At 41.6% G+C, this 21,542-nt stretch overlaps 1 protein-coding gene across 2 annotated transcripts in view; it reads right to left on the reverse strand.

Moving 5' to 3' along the window:
* Positions 1-270: 270 nt before the first annotated feature.
* The window catches only part of EFNA5 (ephrin A5), a 273,600-nt gene continuing 252,328 nt past the window's right edge, over positions 271-21,542 (reverse strand). Inside the window, exons 3-5 of one of the 2 annotated variants that reach the window (XM_021701507.2) lie at positions 8,743-8,808; positions 8,265-8,345; positions 271-3,061 (exon numbers count right to left, since the gene is read on the reverse strand). In XM_021701507.2, coding sequence (XP_021557182.1) covers positions 2,940-3,061; positions 8,265-8,345; positions 8,743-8,808 — 269 coding nt within the window. In that variant the 3' untranslated portion in view covers positions 271-2,939. The remainder of the gene's footprint in view (positions 3,062-8,264; positions 8,346-8,742; positions 8,809-21,542) is intronic. The other variant, XM_021701516.2, reaches the window with a different exon arrangement.

Genomic DNA, 21,542 nt, shown 5'->3' on the forward strand with positions numbered 1-21,542 from the left:
TTACTGGGGCTGAGAGGCAGCTAAGGCTGCCCTTCAGACTTTGAGTTGTTGTTGTTGTTGTTGTTGTTGTTGTTTAATTAAAAGCTGCTACAAAATTGCATCGACATTCTCCTAAGCCCCCGGAAGGGTTGTTACCACCACCATAAAAGGCCACCAGCACTTTCTGGACAAGATGGAAACTCTCTGGTACCAGTCATTGTCTTGGAAACTCTGTGGCAAACATTACCTACAATTCCATCACTTAACGGTAGAGAAGCACACTGCCTACTGGTGTGGATAGTCTTGCCTTTTTTTTTTTTTTCCCCAAACTTAATTTGTAGTGGCATAATGAAGTAAAGGGGTCTAATTTCACTGTGAAAAATGAAAGACAGTGGCAGAGAGGGCCATGAGTAATTATTTTATCATTTGTTAGAGACGAATGCTAGCAAAACCACAGAAGTCACCATTTCTAAAATGAAATTAGCACTGCTAATGTAGTTATGACTAACTGGAATCTTTACAGGATCATTCGATTTCCTTGTGGTTATAGAACATGCAGTATTATTTTGGTTCTATTGATCCATTTTAGCAGGTATCCTCCCCCCACCCCCACTCAAATCCCACTGGACCAACAAGCCTGTAACTATTAATAAAAAGAAGTATTACTGGATATTACTGAGAGTACTGAGCATATAAAGAGTTAAAGGAAAAAAGAATCCAATGCTGTGAACTTCTGTTCCAGTGAAATGGTGGCTGCCTTCTGTGACAAGACTCGGTCACTCCAGAGGAGTTCCTGATGTCTGGGGAAGCAGCACTGATTGTGTCTGTGAGGCTGGCGACCCCACCCCCGGGGCCCCAAGTGCAAAGAGACCCAGCAGTAACGTCCATTCCAAATGGATCAGGTAAGCCCAGATTACATGCCAACATGTGTACAACTCTCCAGGGTGCAAGTACCTTTACAGCTGCCTTTCATTCACACACATTTTTCTAATTCAGAACTACTCACAATTCGTAGCAAATTCCCATTCACGAAGTCTGTGCATAATATGACCCCTCTCTTTTTTTCATATAGACATTTTAAAAAAACAAATATACCTATTTTTAAAAAGCCTTATTTTGCTGGAATGCTTCCAATTTTTCGTAAGTTACATAATCACTGCATTTATTTCTTGCTCTGTTCTGAAAGGCATGGTTCCTACTGACATGTCGTGCAATAGTAAAAAGGCTAGATTTCTTTTCCATTGGTCTGACACTTTTCCCTGTCTAGGCTTTTGGAGTTCAAAGTTGGTGACAGCCTCACCAGTAGTTAAGTAACCCCCAAGGCTTGTATTTCCTCGTAATCAGCTGGAAATGGCCCTTGTTGGCCATGCTAAGATTCCTCAAACAGGGTCGTCTTGCGTTTATTCTCCTTCTGCCCCACCCCGACAATGAAACAAGATAGCCCCCTATATTTCTAAATGTATCAAGGGATACCACTTTTTTTCTCACAAGTTTAAATAGGACAAGCATATATACTCACTCTCAGCATAAAGTATATCTAAATAATGTATTTTCTATTCTAGTGGATTTTTAAAAAAATATTTTGTTAAAGTCTTTGGGACTCCATCTTGTTTATCTCCCACAGATAAACACATGTTCCCCCTACGCTTCAGGCTGTGTCAGAAAGGGAAAGAATATAAAATCAACACTTGCATTTTTTATTCCAAACTTTGGAATTTTTATTCCAAATTTCCCTTTAGCCCTCCCAAGTAGTGCTGACTGACTCTCCTGGTGACAGGGCTGTGTGTCCGAGCCCCTGTAGTTGTGGAGTGTGGAGCAAAACGTGGGTACTAGGGTGGGAGTCGGGGAAAGGCCACAGCACACACTGGCGCTCCAGCAAAGCCAAATCACATCTCCTCTGGCCACTGACCTCCTTTCCTTGGTACATATTGTCCCCCAGAGGAGCATCCAGAGCTATTCCATTATACACTCATCAACCCTGGCTTGTCAGCCTTGGGGAAGGTCACTTTATTCATAAAAATGCCTCTTTGAGTTTCTTTTTAAAAAAAATTATTGTAGCACCATGGTGATCTGTATTCCAAGGGAAAAAAAAATCTGGTGTGCATTGTCCAGTCACCAAAAAAATGAGAGGCACTCACACGTACACACCCCCACCAAACCTAGTTTTCTCTGTTCTCACCCTTGCTCTGTGCTAGCTAGCATTCCCGCACCCGACCTGCTTTCTAGAAAAAAAGGCTGCTTTCATGGAGCACAAGTTTTGCTGTCAAGAGTGCTTTAAGACAGTCATCGTAAAAAAATAACCCCCAAAAACAAAAGCAAAAAACAAAAAAACAAAAAAAACCCAAGAACCAAAAAACAAAACAAAACAAACCAGTGTCTCAACCTTTTGGAAGCCTGTTCATTTATGTACTCCTAGAGGAAAGGGTGTAATATTATATCTGTCCTTACTACCTCCCCTCTGGACTTGACATGGTGACATGATGCCCCGCACGATCATCTTACAGTCCTGAATGAGAAGGCATAAATATTGTATGGGAGAGGAAAACCCCCCTGGGCCTTGCCATCACTAGCCGCATCTGCCACCGTTCCTCCTTGTCCACAGACCACTGTCACAGTACACTAACAGAGGTGGGCTCTTAGAGGAGAATGCACAGGCGCTGACGACCACTGGTGTCACTATGGACAATTGGGCATTTTCATCTGGAGTCCATTTAATTTGGAAGGGATGAGAGAAGGCAAGGGCAAGGGCTGGGGGCGGGGGGCAGGGCAGGGGAGCAGCAACTACTTGAGCCCTCCTGGCCCCAAGTTGTTGCTTAGAATTCAGGCTGAAAGAAAGAAAAAAAATCTGACATCTGCCAAAAAACCAATAACAAGTCCCTTCTTAGGATGAGCAGTTAGGTGGATCTCCGGTGTTCCAAGACCCTGATGCTTTCTGTGACAGGTGACGGGAGGAGACTGTGCTATAACGTCAAAAGCATCGCCAGGAGGAACAGGAGGATTGCCAAAAGGCGGCTGGGTATCCTTGGTGTTTGTGCCGCGTTCTCACCGCGGGATGGCTCGGCTGACTCATGTACGGTGTCATCTGTTCAAAGAGAAAGCACACATTCCAATGAGATTTCACATCCTTAATAACTCTCGCAGCAGCCTGCTGTTAACAGACCTCGCCACCCTCTGCAAAGTAGGGTAATGAACCTTGTGCCACCATTGACTTTCATGTCTGCATAATCACTCATTATTTACAGCAAACAAAGGAGAAGCAGAGAAAATTGGACTTTTTCAGCAATATTATTACGTTCCTTAAAAACTGAGGGGAAAAATTGTACCCAGACTGTAACCTTTGGTATGTGTTTACTACTTTGGTTTGCTAGCAAACACACCTTGCACAAAGCCGAGATGTCTGAAGGTCCCTTTTCAACCCAAGATGCCGTGGAGAAGCAAGTGACATGTTGGTGGGGGTGTGTGTGTGTGTGTAGTTACATTGGCATGTTAGTGGTTGATCAGAATGGGGCTGCCCGTTTTTCTCTTTGCACCTGTTTCACGGGATTAGTGTTGAATGTTTGGTGGTTGGTTACCTACATGAATTTTCAATTAAGAAAAATTAAAGGCCAAAACCGCATTTATTTATTTTTTGCCAGAACGGCATTTTCAATTAACTATACGTAATGCCCACTAGACCTCAGTAAGTGGTGCCCACTAGTTTGCCTACAATTGGGAATCAATGATGGTGCTATTTCCATTCCAAACCCTGTATCCCCAGGATTAAATTACTTGAACTTAACTATTTTTATTTTTATCAGGCTGAAGCTTGGCACACCAATTATCAGTGTGGATGCAAATTTTCCTCTAAATAAAAGGGATTAAGGGAGGTAAGCTTCTTTTATTTAGCTATAAAGTGTTCTACCAGGCTGCCTCTGACTTTGGATAGCCTTCCTGATCTGCATGATTAACAGGCTTAACTTTGAAACAGGAACTCTGCAGCAATTAGTACCCAAAGATAGATGGGCGTCTTGCCTACGAGCCATGCTTTGCTCCAGTGTTGCCGGTCTTCTTCCTTCCTCCGGGCTTAACTTGTGCTTTCAGACTACATGTTCTCTGAACCACATGTTCTTGGGGCCCAGGGTGGGGTTCAGTGGTAGATTTTTATTTCAGCATCAGGGGACCTTCCTGTAAAAGCTCAGGAGACTGTCATCTTATATTCACTCAACGGTCAATCAGAGAGTGGAGACAAGTGAGACTCTAGTGAGGTTTCTCAATTTTGTAGACCTCAAAGGATAATCCCTAAGTATCCCTACATGACCCACTTAGAACCCCTTAATGGACCGTTGAGTTCAAACTCATTTATATCTTCACACCACATGTCACAATAAGGATGCTTTCTTTTTCACTATGTATCGTCACACTCCCTATCCTTTGTCCGAAAGTGGCCATTTTGCAGGTGCACGGGCTGGCCCCTGCTTCGGATATGCGCAGGTAGGCTATCTCTGTTCATCACATCCATTCCCAGTATGAGCTAAGCAATCTATCTGCTCCATGTTAAGGCTTCTGCCCTGGAGTGCTCTTCGCCTGTCCTCCTGTAGAAGCTGCTGCATTCCTGTGTCTGATTTGCTCCCCTCCCCTGGACCTGAGCAAACCTGTGTGGGGTGGCGACTGGCTTAAAAGACTAGAGAGAAGGTTAGGGAGCAAGAATGCAAAGTTAAAGAAATGCAGAGGAAAAACTATAAAGCACCCCCTCCCCACCCCCGTGGTGCCAACTACTTGTGGTCACTTCTCTCTGTTCTTCAGCCTGGCAAATGTATTCGATCTGGAGGTAACAGGAATTAGATATAAATGCCCTGAAGAGCCCTGAAATTAAAATCCAGATAAGAGCATCAATATGTTGTCAATCAGAATAATAGAGTGCTTTGGGTTTAATTTGTAAAAACAATAAACCCTGAGGTTTCCTTCCAGATTTCATTTTGAAATGCCATTTATACACCTGAAATTACATCAGCTCTTGGGTTCTTCTCCATCTTATTTTTACTACCAAATTACCCAATCCTCTTCCTTGTAAAGTCTAGATGTGTACTGATAAAAGTTATTCCAGTCCTAAGTAGGTAGTCAGTGTGAACTGGAGGGCGAGATGCCTCCCTGTCCTTCCAGGATGCTCAGCAAGGGCTAACCATTGCTCCAGGCAGCGCAAGACAGGGTGAATGACCTTGCGGGACACGGAGAGGAGGAAAGCTTTCGTTTTTCATACAAGTGAAGCATGAGGTTACGTGTACTTTTCAGTCTTCTAATCATGGATGATTTTTCAGAGTAACCCTCTTCTAAGCAACCAGCTGGTAAGTGTCATTTTACCCTCAAAGGGGGAAATCTGTCCCACTAGGGCCATACAGTTCTTCTCTGCTCTCTGTAACATGCTGGTCCTGGCTCAGGATTCTACAAAGCATCCTTCAATTCTAACAGGGCCTCAATGTTGGAAGATTCTACAGCCCCTGAGAAGCAAAATGAGAAACCAGCTGTCATTTGGGTAAATCTGAGCAATTTCAGAATCCTAAGGAAGAATTCATATGCAAAATCTCACCCAGTGGAAATTATATCTAACCATCAGAGACTTCCTAAGACTCATGATGATAAATGTGGCTTGAAGGAAGAAAATATTCCTCCTCAGAAACCAAATCAAGTCTTGCCTCCTGCCTCCAGGATTCCACAGTCTGAGGGTTTCAATGGTTAATTGAGAGAACACTAGCAATATTTTGGAGCATATTCTGTGGCATATGTCTGCCCTGAGATCATCCTGTATCCCTGATGATAGGAAACTGGCAGGCAGAGTGTGCAAGCAAACAAAAAAGACAAATACATTCCAAAGACAGGTGAGTTAGTACACATTGCCGAGAACATGCAGTGGAATCCTTTCAGGCTTTCCGGATTTTTAAAGTCTAGGTCTATACTCCACCATCCGACACAGCGGTGGGTGTAAAGCCACACGTCTGACTGAATTTTGTGAGGAACAGGACAAATTACTGCATTCCTACAGCCAGGGATGGTAGCTCAACCTCGTCTTACTTTTTTAGCGAAGATGCTCACAAGAAAGCCTGTAAATACAGTCTTGACTGACTGCAGGAGCTTTTCCTGCCTGCGTACCCATGCATGTGCCCCTGCATTTCCACTCCCCAACACACACACACACACACCACATTCCATCAGACTTCTGCAAACTTCCATCAGTTCTATGTGCATAGATTGGGGAGCCATCAAGGATTTTAAATGCTCAGGGAAAAAGAGCCTATTTCCCAAAGACAGTGACATATGCTCACGTACGAATGCATCTTAATATCTTGCATTTTATCATTAGTTGAATTCAAAGGTAATTTTCCTAGTGTCAGAATAGTCCTCAGTGTATCTCTTGATGACCAAGAAAAACATGCAATCTGTTGTTTCTAAACAGCCTCTTGCTTTCTTGATAGGCAATGGAGTTTACCTGGAAAAAAGATTATTGGAAAGATATGCCTACATTCTGCCACAACTTGCATCAAAAAATCGTAATTCAGGATAACTTAGGTTTACAACACGCCTAACTCGGTCCGTCATTCTACACATGACTTATTAACATTTCCAATAAAGTTCTCTTTATGAAGATCTACGTGTCTACTAATGGTAAGAGAATCCTCCTTTTCTACTCATGTTGGAATGGGAGTCAAGAAATTTGAATATTAAACCTGGATCAGTCTCTTACTAGTGATGAGGCCTGGGCAAGTCTCAGTTATCAAGGGGAAAGTGTAGACTCTGTGGGCCTTAGAAGAGAGCCCATCTAACTCAAAGACCCTAAGATGGACCAAGTCTTCGAGCTTTGGAAGGAGTCTGGTACTTTGAAAAGTCCCAGTAATGCTTCCAGATTTCCAGGACTCAATTAAAATATCTCCATGTGAGCACTCATTCCTTGCAACTTTCTAAAGCAGCTAACTGATCCCTGGGGAGTCAAGAAGGCCTCTCAGAGCTTTATTGTACACACCTCCCATTTGTGCTGGGGTAAGATGCCTGCCTTAGGTTTTTTCCCCAAGCATTCTTGTTTTTCTAACTCTTCCTGTCAGTTACAACGTGAAAGCTATTGTATGTCCTGAGGCACCGCATTTACTTAGGGTAAATTTCCCTAAGGCTCCCTGGCTATGTCCTAGTAACAATACTCAAAAGATAAAGTGGACTTCACAACCCTTTAATTTCTAGGGCCATAAAAAAGAGAAGTGCTGCTACAAATAGATGAAAAAAAAAAATCTCTGTTCACATTAGGTTGGGGGGGGAGCTCACATCTTTCTGTGAAGAAGAAATCATTTTAATTCATTAAGCTTTGAGATGGATGCGGGAGTTGGGTAAGGAAACCAGTCAAGATCTCAAGCAGGTAGGGCAAAGAGAGGAAACCATAGGAAGGTAGGTATACAGGGGCATCAAGGCACGGTCCTCAGTGCACAGTGGATAGAGAGCTCCTATCCTAGTGTCTAGTTGAATTTCTAACCAAATGGATAGTATAGGGCCACTTCACCCACAGTACACTACAGTGTAAATGTTTCAATGAGTGCTTGTGTGGGTTTTAGGTTTCTTCAGTGACGGGAAAGTTTGGGTGTGTGGAACGTAGGAGTAGAAAAAAAAAATTTCTCCTTAATACTTATTTTGCCTCAGCAGTCAAGGATCACATTTGGTTGGACAGACTACTGATTCCTTTGTGCAAGTAACACGTGTGTGAATTTGTGGTGTTAGGCAACATGATTGTACTTCTCCAGACCAACTGCTATTGATATCAATAGCACAAATAATATCTGAAATGTACTAAAGGTCTTTAGATCAGTTCAATGATGCATGTGAATTGCCAGAGAAAATTAAATACGTTGAGTTAGCTGCTATTTTGTGCAATAGTCTTAATTACTGGACATAATATAAAAACATAAACAATAGAATTTTTTTTTTCTGTCTTCTATGAAAACACAGCCATTAATATTCACAGTGATTCACCAGCATGCTCGGAGGATATGGTAAAAAGCAGTGAGATTTTAGCATTCTGATGGGGCTTCTATATTAGGATACTGCATTATATCAAACCCATGTCCAAAAAAGAAAGGTCATATTTCATCTAACATGCATTAGACAAAGATACTGGAGGAATGAGGTAGAATATAAGTAATATTAGCATCGCTAGCAATGAGCAAAAGCAGAGCAACTATAACATGCAAACATGCGGAGAAGAAAGGAAAAAAAGTACGGAAGCACCAGAGAGAGATGCATTTGTTAAAAGAAGAGTCTCTAAGCATACTAACCTGCTGGTTCTAATGAATTTTCTACTTTGTCGTTAACATCGAAAACACGATCATGAACACCTATAGTTTTCATACAGCTATCTATAACAAAAATAGAGATAACAGCCAAATATGTTAGTGAAGACACCCTTAAACTCCCATTTCTTTTTTTTCTTTCTCTCTATTGTCTCCTTTAATTTATGTAGAGATTGTTTTACAATCAATGGCATGTATCCAAATGCCAATATTGTTCCCATTTGCTGTGCACGTACAACAGTCTAAGAAACAACAAGTTAGCAACTGCTGTGTACTTCAAAATAAAAGCATCATGAAGAATGATGAGAAAAAATATGATGAAAACTAAAACATGGATGCTGATATACAAAACAGGTACCACACAGGATTTAACAGTAAAAAAAGTTGTACCGCGGTGAACCAGACCACACGACAAAGCATGCGCGGTGAAGCCACCTTCTGAAGCTCATTCTAGTCAACTTACTTGTTGGTCTCACAAAGACTTTGAGCTTTAGACAGGACCTTCTGCCATTATCTGGGATTGCAGAGGCTGTGGATGAGACAAAAAGAGAAAGAAAGGAGAGAGCGACAACTGATTATTCTTCATTTTCAAATGCAAATGCTCTACAAGACATTCTTTCATGAACTACAGGAGCATACTCTAATTTTTCCCAGAAGTTAAAACAAAAATACTTTTCAGATTGATAAAGAATGCTAGAAAGGGCTACTTTCCTGTCCCTGGCTTTTCTTTTCAGTAAAGACTCATGCAAGAATGTTGGTATAATCTACAGAAAAATACTTGGGATTTTTATTTCAAAGGCTCTTCCATTTAACTTGATCTGTTATCAATTTTCTCGAAAATAAGAAGATAATGCTTGAGCCCTCCGGCCGGCAGTCACAGAGCCACTCCCCGTCTCCTGCAGGAAAAGGGGCCCAAGGTGAAAGTGCTGGCAAAAACCAGTAACAAATAGTTACAAGGCCAACTTAAACATGACCTATTTTTGCTGGGGAAAGCAAAACTTTGTCTGTCCTGAAAGCCTGTCTGTCAGTGCTTTGCAGGTAATTCAATTAGAGGTTTTACTCAGAACTTGGCTCTGCATTCTATAGGACTAAACTGAGCCCAGCAACTTCCATCATGCTATATTACAAGTACAATATGCTATTGAGAAAGCACTACGGTGCAATGGTACATTTATTTTTAAAAAATTTGCCACAGAGAAGGATGGAAGTAATAAAGTAGGCTTACCAAAACATAACATGTTTCAAGTTATAATTCATTTGAGGAAGAAACTTTCTTCTTCTCTTCAAGATAATAAGACTGGAAACTTTCTCTGCGCTGGAAAGATTATCTCCCCTCAGTACACATAGCATAATGTCAAAGGGATTTCCATGGGCGGTAAGACCCTTAACGATCTCATCCGTTTACTAAAGGCATTCTAGAGGACAAAAATGATAAAGGAGTGCTGCATAGTTTCCTCCCCGTGTGTTTGCCTCAAGTGGTTTCTTCAGAAAATGCAGATGACAACAACAAAAACTCTCACGGCTTACAGTGAGTTTGGTGAGACACCCGCAGTTGGTACGCTTTCTCTCTCCTTTATTTTTCTCTTCTACTATTCCTCATGGGAGCCCAGACAATGCAAATGCTTATTTCTTAGGTGAGGGGATTTGAGATGCAAACTCCAAACTAATTTTACATGAATCTCCTCCGGTAACTCCAGGATCCCTGTGCTGGGAAATTTATAAATTCACCACCTAAAAGATATCAAGCTATAAAGGACCCCTAGTGTTGCTATTCAACACCTGTTGAAACCTCTTAATTCTAAGACTAAAGTATACAGAAAAGAGGATTTTGCCCCTCCCCCTCGCCCCTCTGACCAGCAGTTAAGAGGTGCTAACAGCTGGCTTTGCTGTAGGCTTTTATTAAATCAAAGTCGGGAAAACCCCCTCTACTGACATTTACAGTAACTAGTGTGTTATTTGGGGCGCAGTGTTTGCACTCTGTGGTTGGATCCAGGAAATGCTGTCCTTCCTGTGGACCCCGACCGCAAATGTGCATGTCACAAACACAGTACACATAGGTGACTCCAATTCATTAGGAAAACCACGGCTCTTGAGATCGTTTATGTCTCATTATTCACAAGAGGTGGTGTGCAAAAGTGACACATGGATATTTACACTGCCATTCTGTGGATTTTTGAGCCGAGATGAACTCCCTAGGAGCCTGAGCCTCGAGCGTGAACTCGATTTGCCCCATGCAAGAACGGATTGTACCAAAGACACTGCAAGATACGATAGGCTCACGGCCGCATCAAGTGGGGGTACTTCTTGGGAATTTTTACAGGTCTTTCAGATTTATAGGTAGCAGAAATCCTGTAAGTCCAGTACATAAAAATCAGTGTAGGGCGCACTGGAATAACTGAACAGCAACAAATGATAAGCTCTCTTTAGGAAAAACTGAGGAGAGTTCCCTCACCAGCTCTGAGAGATGGACAGTTAGCTTTAGCTCCAGGCTGAGTTACAGCCTTCTGTAAATTAAGATCATAAAATATAAACATACATAAAAATACAATGTACCTAAATAAAATAAAAGCCTCTCCTGCCTATCTCACTTCTCCATGACTTCTTCCTCTCCTATCACCAGAAAAGCTGTTAACTCTAACATGACTGACACTTTATACTGTTTATACTCTAATCCTTAGAAAAACTCATGAACAAAGAATAAAAACATATAATGTGAGTACACAGTGCAGGTGACATTAAATCAGTTAACTCCACAACCTCTGGGCTGAGCTCATGAAATCAATTCTTAACCCCTACAGCTAACCTGAGAGGGTAGGCCAGGCCAGGGCAGTATAACTTGGGCTCCTCATTTACCACATCAAGAAACAAAAATCAAACCACAAAGCGTAAAAAATTTTTATGCAAGATTTTAAAAAGTAAGAGTCTGGCTTTATTCCACATTATGTTCCAGGTTTCTTAACCCCAGGCCCCTGGGATGACAAATGTAGGATGCCTTTATACAATGAACAAAACACTTAGGATTATTAATTAGTAATATTTGAAGATCTAAGGTGATCTTAAAAGTGCTTTACCAGTCACAAGTAAACAAAAAGCAGTGGACCAAGCATTAGGAGCAGCAAATAACAGAGGAATTGAAAAATTTAACAGTCCCACAAGTGAGGTTACAAAGAAAATCCTCCCAGGATCAATTAAGAGCTGCAGATGGACATGAGGGAGTAGAAAACTGAAAATGTGCCTGGCTTGTCTCAGGAGTGTAGGTAATATCCCTATAATTCTAGAGCCACACCAGTTTATAATGACCAACACTATCTTAGTTAAATTTTATTACTTGTTATGCTACTTTCCTTAGAAAATTAACAGGGAAGATTTGAAAACTGATCATAATTACTAACCACTTCACCCATCCGTTCAAAAGCTTTAAAATTCCTGCTATGCTCGGCTTCCCTGTTAGGTACCAGGGGTACAAAGGTGTGTCAGACACACGGTTCCTGTCCTTGTGCTGTGCTTATCCCAGCTGGGGACATGAATGTGAATCACATGAGGGACCGCTGCGGTAACTGAGGTCTGCATGGACTCAGCTTGGTCCGGGAGGGGGAGGATGTCCCAGACATGTCTATCAGAGGGAATTTTATCGAGGCTTCAGAGCCTGTAGAAGCCAATCAATAGGAACTGGGACAAAAGAATTCAAACATTTCCTCCCTAAGTTCCCACACTGGAGCTTCAGCAACCAAAAAGAAGTATTAACCTGCAACAGGTAAAGAAAACCTAGACTTGAACTCTTCCCATAAACATGCATGGATTTTCTAACAGAATTTGTCAAATGAAAATGTGAAATGCAACTCCTGTCTTAACCATTTGTCTCCTAATCCAAATCCATATCCCTTTACACAGTTTACTGCTGAAAATGTACATTTGGAGTCCAGAAGCTGGCAGTAGGGGCACGGGACCATTAACACAAGTACAACCTCCCATTCCGTGATCTTAACAGCAACTTTATAAATCCAACCACGGGGTCCCTTCCCCCTAATGATCCGCAAAGTACCAATCAAAACCTCACAACACATGATGAAATATAATCTGAGGGCCCTCTGGTCTCTGTGTTTAGGGTATCATAATAAAGCCATGAGGGCTGCTTCTCTTCACTCCGTTCCATGACCTCAGACAGGCACCCCGACTCCAGCCATTCCTGAAAACCTCTTTCCTTGGTCTCCCGGGGTCAGGTAAGCTCAGCTCAGCACTTTTCAGCCAATTTAATACATAAAGGGGACCACATTCCATGCCCCCCCAAATCAGTACTTCCATAAGCTGTATTCAGCGTTGTAAATATACACAATATTCATGTCACAGTTCATTCACTACAGGCTTATTAGTCGGACGCGGCAAGAATATGATGGCATCACGTTTTTGATAGGTAGCTTCTGACCTGGCTCCGGTTACCCTCACTTGAGAGTGGGCTGGACCTAGCTTTTTGCTTTCTAATGAGTACAATACAGCCAGTGTGAGAGGATGTCATTTCTAGAATTATGTTGCAAAAGACTGGGACTTCTTTCTTGCTAGCGCTCGCTCGCCTGCTGTCTCCCTCTCTCGCTCATGAAACAAGGTGCTGTAGTGTGAGAATCTCAACCCAGAGGGCCGGTGGCAAGGAACTGAGGGAAACTTCCAGCCAAGAGTGCCCACGGACCTGAACTGGCTAGCAATCTGGTGTGAGTGAACTAGAAAGTGAATGCTTAGCCTTTAAAGGACTGTCACCTTGTGGGAGACCCAGACCCAGAGGACTCAGCTGAACTACCCCTGGATCCCTGACCCGCAGAAACTGTGAATGCTAAATGGCTTAGCCCCACATTTGGGGGTAATTTGTAATTCAACAGCTAAATGATACAGTGCTGTATAAAAAACACCTCTGTGCCATCAACGGCTTCCCATGGCCGACTTGAGGGAGACCTAAAGACTAAGGCACTGGGGCGTACTCTCAGAAGGACCACCAGGCCCTGGTTCCCATGGGGCCGCTCTTTTCTTGTTCTGCCGCCATGTCTACAGAACTGGATTGCTTGCTAGCTTACTTTTCAAGCTACTGTTCTAAGTCTGCTTAAAATAGGCCTTGAAGAGAAGTAATTATAAACTGCTGTTGAAGAAATACTACAGGATGTATGTATTTGTTTTCACTCCAGCACCTGAAAACGGGTTTTCATTTTCCTTCCCAGGCCACTTAGTTTGTTTTTGCTAATGCAGCCAACCTGTGTGGCTCTGTGCAATTATCACGATGTCTCACTTTAACTCCCAAGTTGCTGGGTGAACTTAAATGAGCTTTGATAGAAAATGTAAACTTAGATCCTAAGACAGAATGCCCTTCCTCAAACAGGAGAAAGAGAATATAAAGGGGAGCTTTAAAACATGTGAAACAAAAGGACTGTAATAATCAGTTAAAGCTTCTCTCCGTATCGAGAAACTTGAATCAATTATCTTATCCACAGGCTATTACATGAAATACAAATATTTTGATATTTCAAGCAACTCAAAAGTAGGCAAGGCAGCAAACGTCCTTCTTCATGAAGAACCAGAGGCTTAGCAGGTGGGGTTGATGCCCTTGTATTTTTTTTTTTCTCCGTATTTTTAAGCCCAATACCATACCCGTTAGTCAACTTCAACATATCTGCGAACCTTATTCATCCCCAAATCTTCATTCCAAAAGCCAAAATCCTTCTCCTTTACAGTGTCCCCTGCCAGTCTAGTCTGGGTACCCCGAGAAGTTTTATTTTTAAGAATAGTCGGCCACTTCCTTGTTTTTAAAGAAATGAGTGTGTGTGTGAGCATTAAAAATGCAGTTTTCCATTATGTTTGCCACAGGCAATATTTCTCAATTTGTGCAAGTCAAAAGAAAAGATAGGCTATTAGTTGTTAGCAGAGCCTAGTCTTTTCTCTGTAGGTTTTCATGTAGTTTAACACACAACACAGATATATGCAAATTAGACAGGCGACGGCAGATTTAAGCATTAATATTCCTTTCACAATAAATGCTCAAGAAGTAAAGCCCGTTTCAAGAAACGGTACTACTGAAAATGTCTTCTAGAACATAATGAATCAAAATCCATTTTGTATATGTGGGTGGAGGGCGGGAAACAGAAGAAGCGGTGGGTATAGGATAGAGATTCACCCAAGCCATATGGGCTTCTTGGAAAATGGTTACCAGACTTACAGAAAAAAGTCTTAAACGTTAGGCTTCTTGTGAGGAAAGAATATCCCAGCCACAATTTGCAACTGGCTATCTGCCCTTTCTTAAAAAGCAGAGCAGCAAAACACCTAATTTTCATATCAAGAACAAAAGGACTAGTTAGGATGGAATACATTTCGAAGCCCTACCTTTTGAGATTTAAACTCACGTGTTTGAATAACCTGCTCTTGGCCCCAGGTTTCTTCTGTCCTAAGAGCAACTACAGGAGCTGGTTACAGATGCGCACATATTTCATCTTTCCGAGCCAGCCGTGTCTCAAGACTTAAATCACTGGCACGTTAAGGTCAAAGCCGCAGATGTAACACTTGTAAAAGAGGTTACCCAGTAAAGGTAGGAGCCTTGAGGAAACTTAAAATATCATGTAAATATTAGATTCTTTGATTGGGCTCCGGGGATTTTCTGAAAAAAAAAAAAAAACAACTAGGAAAGGAAGAGGGGTGTTTCCCACTATATAATAAGCTCATGTACTCCATGAGCTAAAACTTGGGTTTCAACACCAGGGAACTGTAACAGGGACAAATAATTAGAGTACAGTTCAGGGAGAGGGAAGTAAAATTAGTTCCAGCTGTGCAGCCTCAGACAAAAGAGAAAAATAGGAGGTACCACCCATCACACCCATTGCTCCCCCTCTGCAGGCTCTCTACCCCCTCAGGCAAAATTCTCACTGCAAATGCTAACTTAAGTATTATTTAAATTCCAGGGGCTAAGCCTCGGTAGATCAATTATTTTTTCTTAGCAACCTCAAATAAATGGCTGAGGACAAGTTTCTTTCCACTGATTTCTAGGAAAACAAATAGGACATTATCCTGCTTTTGTACACATTTATTTCAAGTGTGGGCAAACTCTTACTTGCCTTTTAAAGCTCAGGGACAACAAACTTGTTCCTACTGCTTTATTCAAGAGGGTATGACTGGTCCCTTAGACCGTAAGGTCTATTAAGGCCTGACCAAAAAATAACATGGGTTTCAGAGAATGCTTTTATTTATTTATTTTTTTAAGATTTTATTTATTTATTTGAGAGAGAGAGTGAGAGAGAGAGAGAGAGCCCAAGAGGGGGGAGGGTCAGAGGGAGAAGCAGACCCCCTGCTGAGCAGGGAGCCCAATGTGGGACTTGATCCCAGGATTCCGGGATCATGACCTGAGCCGAAGGCAGTCGCTTAACCAACTGAGCCACCCAGGCACCCCTCAAAGAATGCTTTTAAAAACATCCTCTATATAAGAAACATTTCTAATTCTTTTTAAGAAAAAATTATGTCAGCCTAAGTTGATCTCCTGCCATGATGTGACTGCAACAATCCAGTCCACATAGGCACAGAAAAGCAAGATAATATTTAGATAGCATTTTAATTGTTAACTCTATTTCCTTGTGTTTAAGGTTTTGTTAAGTTCCTTACTGGATATTTTACACTTAAAAAAAAAAAAAATCAACGAACAGTTAGGAAAAGTAAGCTTCCTGTTCTAAACAGTGTTAAAACTATTTTCTGAGACCTGGCCTTGCCTGAGGCCACACTATTGAAATGACTGGCCCAGGTCATTGAGGTCGGGCAGTTCCTTCTCTCTTGTTTGTGGTGATTTTGGTGAATTCTGCCTGCTGCACCAGGTAAGTATAATGCAGTATAATAAGTATAATGCAGATATGCAGAATGGTTCACTCACAAAAACTCTTCTTCAGCTAGAAGCCACCTAATAAAGGTAATAAAAAAAAAACAAAACTCAGACAAAACGTAGAATTCTTAGAATCCCAGAGAGGAGCTATTTATACTATTCCTTCTCCACAAGCTCCTTGTGCCACCTCTGTGGTCTGTTATTGGGGTTTCTGTTAACTGGTAAGCAATGAAAGCCACAAATCCATTACTCATTTATACAGTATTAACAGCAACAGTGTTATCCTATAGCACTAAACATAGCAAGACAGTAAATTACTAATAAATCATCAAGTTAATACAATTCACAGGAAGCTCCTGGATACAAGCTATTATTTCTCTGAAGCTTTCATAACCACTATCATCCTTATCTTCCCTGATGAGGGGCCTGGGAACGGACAAGGTTTAGTGGTTTGAATACATGCATAATGATGATCTGAATTTTCTCCCTGGTTCACCTACTCTGCTGTCTGTGGTGCCTTTCAGTCAACTGCTAAACCTACCTGGGCCTCTCTTTCCCTATGAAAAAAAAATTAAGTCTGACCTACTTTAGAGGGGCAGTAGACTGTCATATTGCACTTGGAAACTCAGGTGACAGATCCCCTTAGATCTAGAATATCAGTTCACTCGTCTACACATTGATGGCATGAGCTCCGTCCTGCTCCCTCTGCTCCGGGATTTCCCTTAGTAAGCCGACCCCAGTTCTGAGCACACATTTACAGAAAGGGGAGGAACCAGGTTATGGATAGTGGTGATCAAGTTCTTCATCATAAGGACACCCAGGGGGACAAGTGTGACCTTTTATTTGTAGCCTAAATGAGAAAAACTGCTTTCTACCATAGCTCTGCGGCGGACGTGGGGGGTGAAGGGGTTTTGTGTGAGGATGTGCACTTTGGCCGGGGTGAGAGTTCAGAGAATTAGAAAGGGCACTGGATGACCTGTTCCTTTAGAAAATCATGCTAAGATTCTGTGAGTTCTCTTTTCAACCCACGTGCAGTGTGACAGTGCTATTACAGTAGAGGGACGCCGACCGGACATGAAGTCCCGCTGAACAGTGAGCAAGCTGGGTACAGAAGCGGGGCGAAGCCTGGCGCTGACTGAGAGCAGCCCCGAGGAGAGACCTGGCCCACACCAGGCCAGGGGTAGCGTGTGGCTGAGAAGGGTGCCGGGGCCTGTCTTCAATATTCTTTTGCGTCATATTTGGGTAAATATCTATTTACACAGGTCAATGATTTGTTTTTCGTAGCCAGTAGGCCATGTTCTCCCGATGTCTGCTATTTCTGGAGCTAAGATTAAGCATCTGGGCAGGGTGTATTCATTTGGGTAGCAGGCCCCATGGAGCCCTAGAGGCCTGAAGAAATTCATGTTCCCTCTTTAGAAAGCTAAATTTGGGGCACCTGGATGGCTCAGTCAGTTAAGCGTCTGCCTTGGCTCAGGTCATGATCCCGGGGTCCTGGGATCAAGTCCCTAATGGAGGGCTCCCTGGTCAGGGGTGGGGAGTCTGCTTCTCCGCCTCTCTCTGTCCTCCCCCCCCCCCACTAGTGCTCTCTCGAGAGCGCTCTAATAAATAAAATCTTAAAAAAAAAAAAAAAAAAAAAGAAAGCTAAATTCTACCAAAGAGGAAGTCTTTTAGGTACCAGGACGGCACATTTCATTTCACACCAAAAACGCTTTCCTCGATGGAGGTTTCAATGTTGACAGAGTGAATAAAATCAAAGCTAATGGATAGGAGGGACTAAGTTCTGGTCTGCTCTAGTTGTCTCTAGGTAACAGGACCCTTTCCAGGAAAGTTACTGACTGCGCATTGCAGGGCGGCACCGTGCAGACCAGCAGAGCTGCAGGTCTTTCACCGTCTGCCCCAACTTTGATTTCCTTCTTTAACTCTCCCCACTCTTCCCTGCTTTAATCCACACTAACAGCTAGTCCCAACAGCATTCCCTCCCAGAACCTCCCTGTCTCCCTTTTCTCATGTGACCTTTTTCCTTTGCCTCTCAAAACCCCCCCTCTCTAGGGCCACTTGAGCTCTTTCCCCGTTCCTACAACACAAAAACCCCTCTCTTGGCTTCTGACATGGACCTGTGTCTATCAGGTAATAAAGAGCATGTCCCCCATCCTGTTGTGTCTTACACACACTGGCTGTTAACACTGCATCTCTGCTACTGGAATTGAGAAGCCCCTGCAGGCAGGAGCACTGCTGGGTTCTCAGTGCCCCGGACTCTACTGCTTTGTTCAGAACATGTGTTCCATAAAGCTTTGGAGAATGAGTCTAGAGGCAACAAAAATCTGTGAAGCCCTTGACCAAACATGAATGAAAATTCAAGATTAGAGTAAAAAAGAAAATGGGGAAGCGGGGTCAAGGAAAAAAAAAATCCCTTTTCCTGGAAGGCTCCTCCCTCCTCTCTGCTGGCTGCTTCTTATGGAACCATCTTGGAAACTGTGACCAAAGAGCCCAAACCTGGGGACACACAAAAGTCAAGTGTGTATTATTGTTATATCTGCAAGTGTGTGGGCCAAGAGATAAGATGCAAATGAAAGGAATGTGGGCATTGTTGGAGCCAAAGATCTGCAGAATCTCTAGTCTGGGTAGGAGTTGCAGGCCCCACCAGGAAATAGGAGAATAAAGGCAGAGCAATTCGAGAATCCGGTGACCTCAAGCTCCTTTAAGGATAGAAAAGTGACACTGGGCCATCGTAATCAGAGGTGAAGACTGAAGCCTTCCTCGCTGAAATCCTCTAGTCATTAAGAAGGCTTGGCAAGTTAAGGTACCTCAAACACTAAATGACACGTAATCTCAAAATTGTGTTAAGGAATATAGCTGTACTTTAGGCACACGGCTGAGTTTAAAAACTAAGTAGAGGCATTTTTAAGGGCATCAAAACCATACATCTAGTATTTTTTTGTCTGTGGAAAAAAAGCACCTGAGAATGTGAAACCTGAATGCTTTCAAAGTGTGTGACAGCTTTGGCCATTCAGAGGAACTGGCCAGACATGGAATTCCAATTTAAAATATGTAATGGAGCAACTGATTTAGACTTTTTGACTAAATGACATCTTAGGTTTACATACAGTTTTAAAACATTTACCAGAATTAAAACATATGTTTCATTTTAAATTATGATAAGAATTACTTAAATACTTGGGAAGGTTTTATAGTTAAACAATTTAAGTTCTTAAAAAGGAAAGACTTATCGTGGTGAGCCCTGACTAATGTAGAGAATTGCTGAGTCATTCTATTGTATACCTGAAACTAATATTACACTGTATGTTAATTGTACTTCAATTAAAAATAAATAAAAAGCCAAGAGAATATGTTTTATCTTTAGTGATTAAAGAAGTTTAATGAGCCAAGTTTGTAAATGGAGCTAAATATTTAAATTTTCTAGACTTATATAAAAAATAGTAAAATGTATAAACTAATTTGAATAGGCTACATTTGAAATTTTACAGATTTTTAAAATTAGTTATTTTAATAAGTCAAATATCAAATTTGAAATCCAAACTAACCCTTTAAATAGTCTTTCCTATGGACATAAACTATCCTCTGTGCAACCAAAAACTCACACTTGAGACTTCCTTTCGGGCCCTGGGTCAAATGCTGCCTCCCAAGGGAGGCCTTCCATGATCACCCGACTGAAAGCTGTCTTCTCTATTTTTCTCTGTCACTGCATCTAGCTCCTTTTATAGGTCCTCGTGTAACTGGCAGTTAGAGATTTGTTTGTTTCCTGGCTTATCGTCTATCTCCCAATTAAACTGTAAGCACCAGAAGCAATAACTATTTTTTAATACACCACAGTGTTTCCAAAACCTAATACAGTGCTTGGTACAAAGCAGGCACACAAAAAGCATTTTTAAAGGAATGAATAAGTGAATCCAGTAGAAACCGAATACAGCAGAAATACTCAGGTCCACACATTACAAAAAATAACCAACAGAACCAGGGTGTTGTAGAAACCCGAGATCGTCACAGATTGATTGGCTATGTTTTTCACTCTGTGAATATTACTTTTATAGTTCCTCTTGCTAAAATACAGAGCAATTCCAAAGCTAGATGAAAACCTTGTCCACTTTATTGCTGCAGCAAACTTTTTGAGAGATTTGTCTACTATTTGATTTGCCAGAAATCCTAGTTTAGCAAGCAGATAATGCATAGATGGTACCAAGATGTATAATAAAAGGTTTGATAAATTACAATTATAACTTTAACATGAAGTATATTAAATCAATCGGTGATGTATTTTTTAGGAGCTTCTCGTATTTGAGGAGTACATAGAATGGAGAAAAGGATTACTATAGTTCAAAATATATTCCTGTTTCTTAAGAAATCTGTGAAGCTAGCATATAAATACAAGCATTCTATGTACTAGCTATGATATTAATACCAGTGTGCTATTTAAGTTTTAAGGAATCATTTACATTTTGATGCTGACTCTACATGTCATATAAATAGGAAGATTTTTTGTATAGCTTAGCATTTTGGGCAAAAAATTCATTCTATTTTTCTTCTGCTTAGTGTAAGAAAAAGTATGTACTCTTGGGTCAACTTATCTTTTTAATCTAAGAGGTCTCAGTCGAAATTGACTTTGAAGTTTGCTAATTACAAAACTCAACAGGGGTTTTTCCTTATTTGGTATAACTCATATTTCTATTCATTAACCCCAGTTTTAAGAAGATTAGAAAATCTGAATAGAAACAACTTAAAAGTTTGAAGAATAGCCTCTCCCCTGTGATATCTTCAGATACTTCAAGTGCAAACTTCCCCTTATCCGATCTAATTACGAATCTTTTGTGGTCGTGGAAGGGGGGAGGTCATATTCATGTATTTTGAGCTCCCTAACGACACAGTGCTGCAGGGAGGTGAGAAATCAGTTGATTTTTTTTCATTCCATATATTGGGAAAATTTATGTCTACCTGAGTTATGAGGAAATCGGGGTTCTGACAGGCAATCCTGCTAGCTGCTTCTCGTGGGGCCAAGCCACTGGGTTCAGATGCTTTCATTGTGGTGAAAAGATCATTACCAGGCGGCTCCGGGGAAGTTGGTCCTCCTGTAAGTGCGCTCCTTTGTTATGAATATGGAACAGACGGAGCCAAATCTATCTGCTCTGTAGGAACAAAAACACTTACAACCCAGCTCTCTCTATTAAAGACTCTACTTAGCTCCTTTATACCATTGGCTTTCTGTGCACTGCTGTGAGGTTTTGACTTTATAGAAAAAGGCACTTCATAAAAGCAACAGTTCTTACTCTTAAACCAAAGTGGCCTAAGAACTAAAGAAGATGAATACATGGTTTCACCCACAGGACTCCTTGGAGATATGCAGATATTCAATTAGGGGTGTGTTTGTGTGTGTGTGTGTGTGTGTGTGTGTGTGTGTGTGTGTGTGTGTGTGTGTG

This window comes from Neomonachus schauinslandi, chromosome 7 (assembly GCF_002201575.2).
Source record: "Neomonachus schauinslandi chromosome 7, ASM220157v2, whole genome shotgun sequence".
Classification (NCBI taxonomy): Eukaryota; Metazoa; Chordata; class Mammalia; order Carnivora; family Phocidae; genus Neomonachus; species Neomonachus schauinslandi.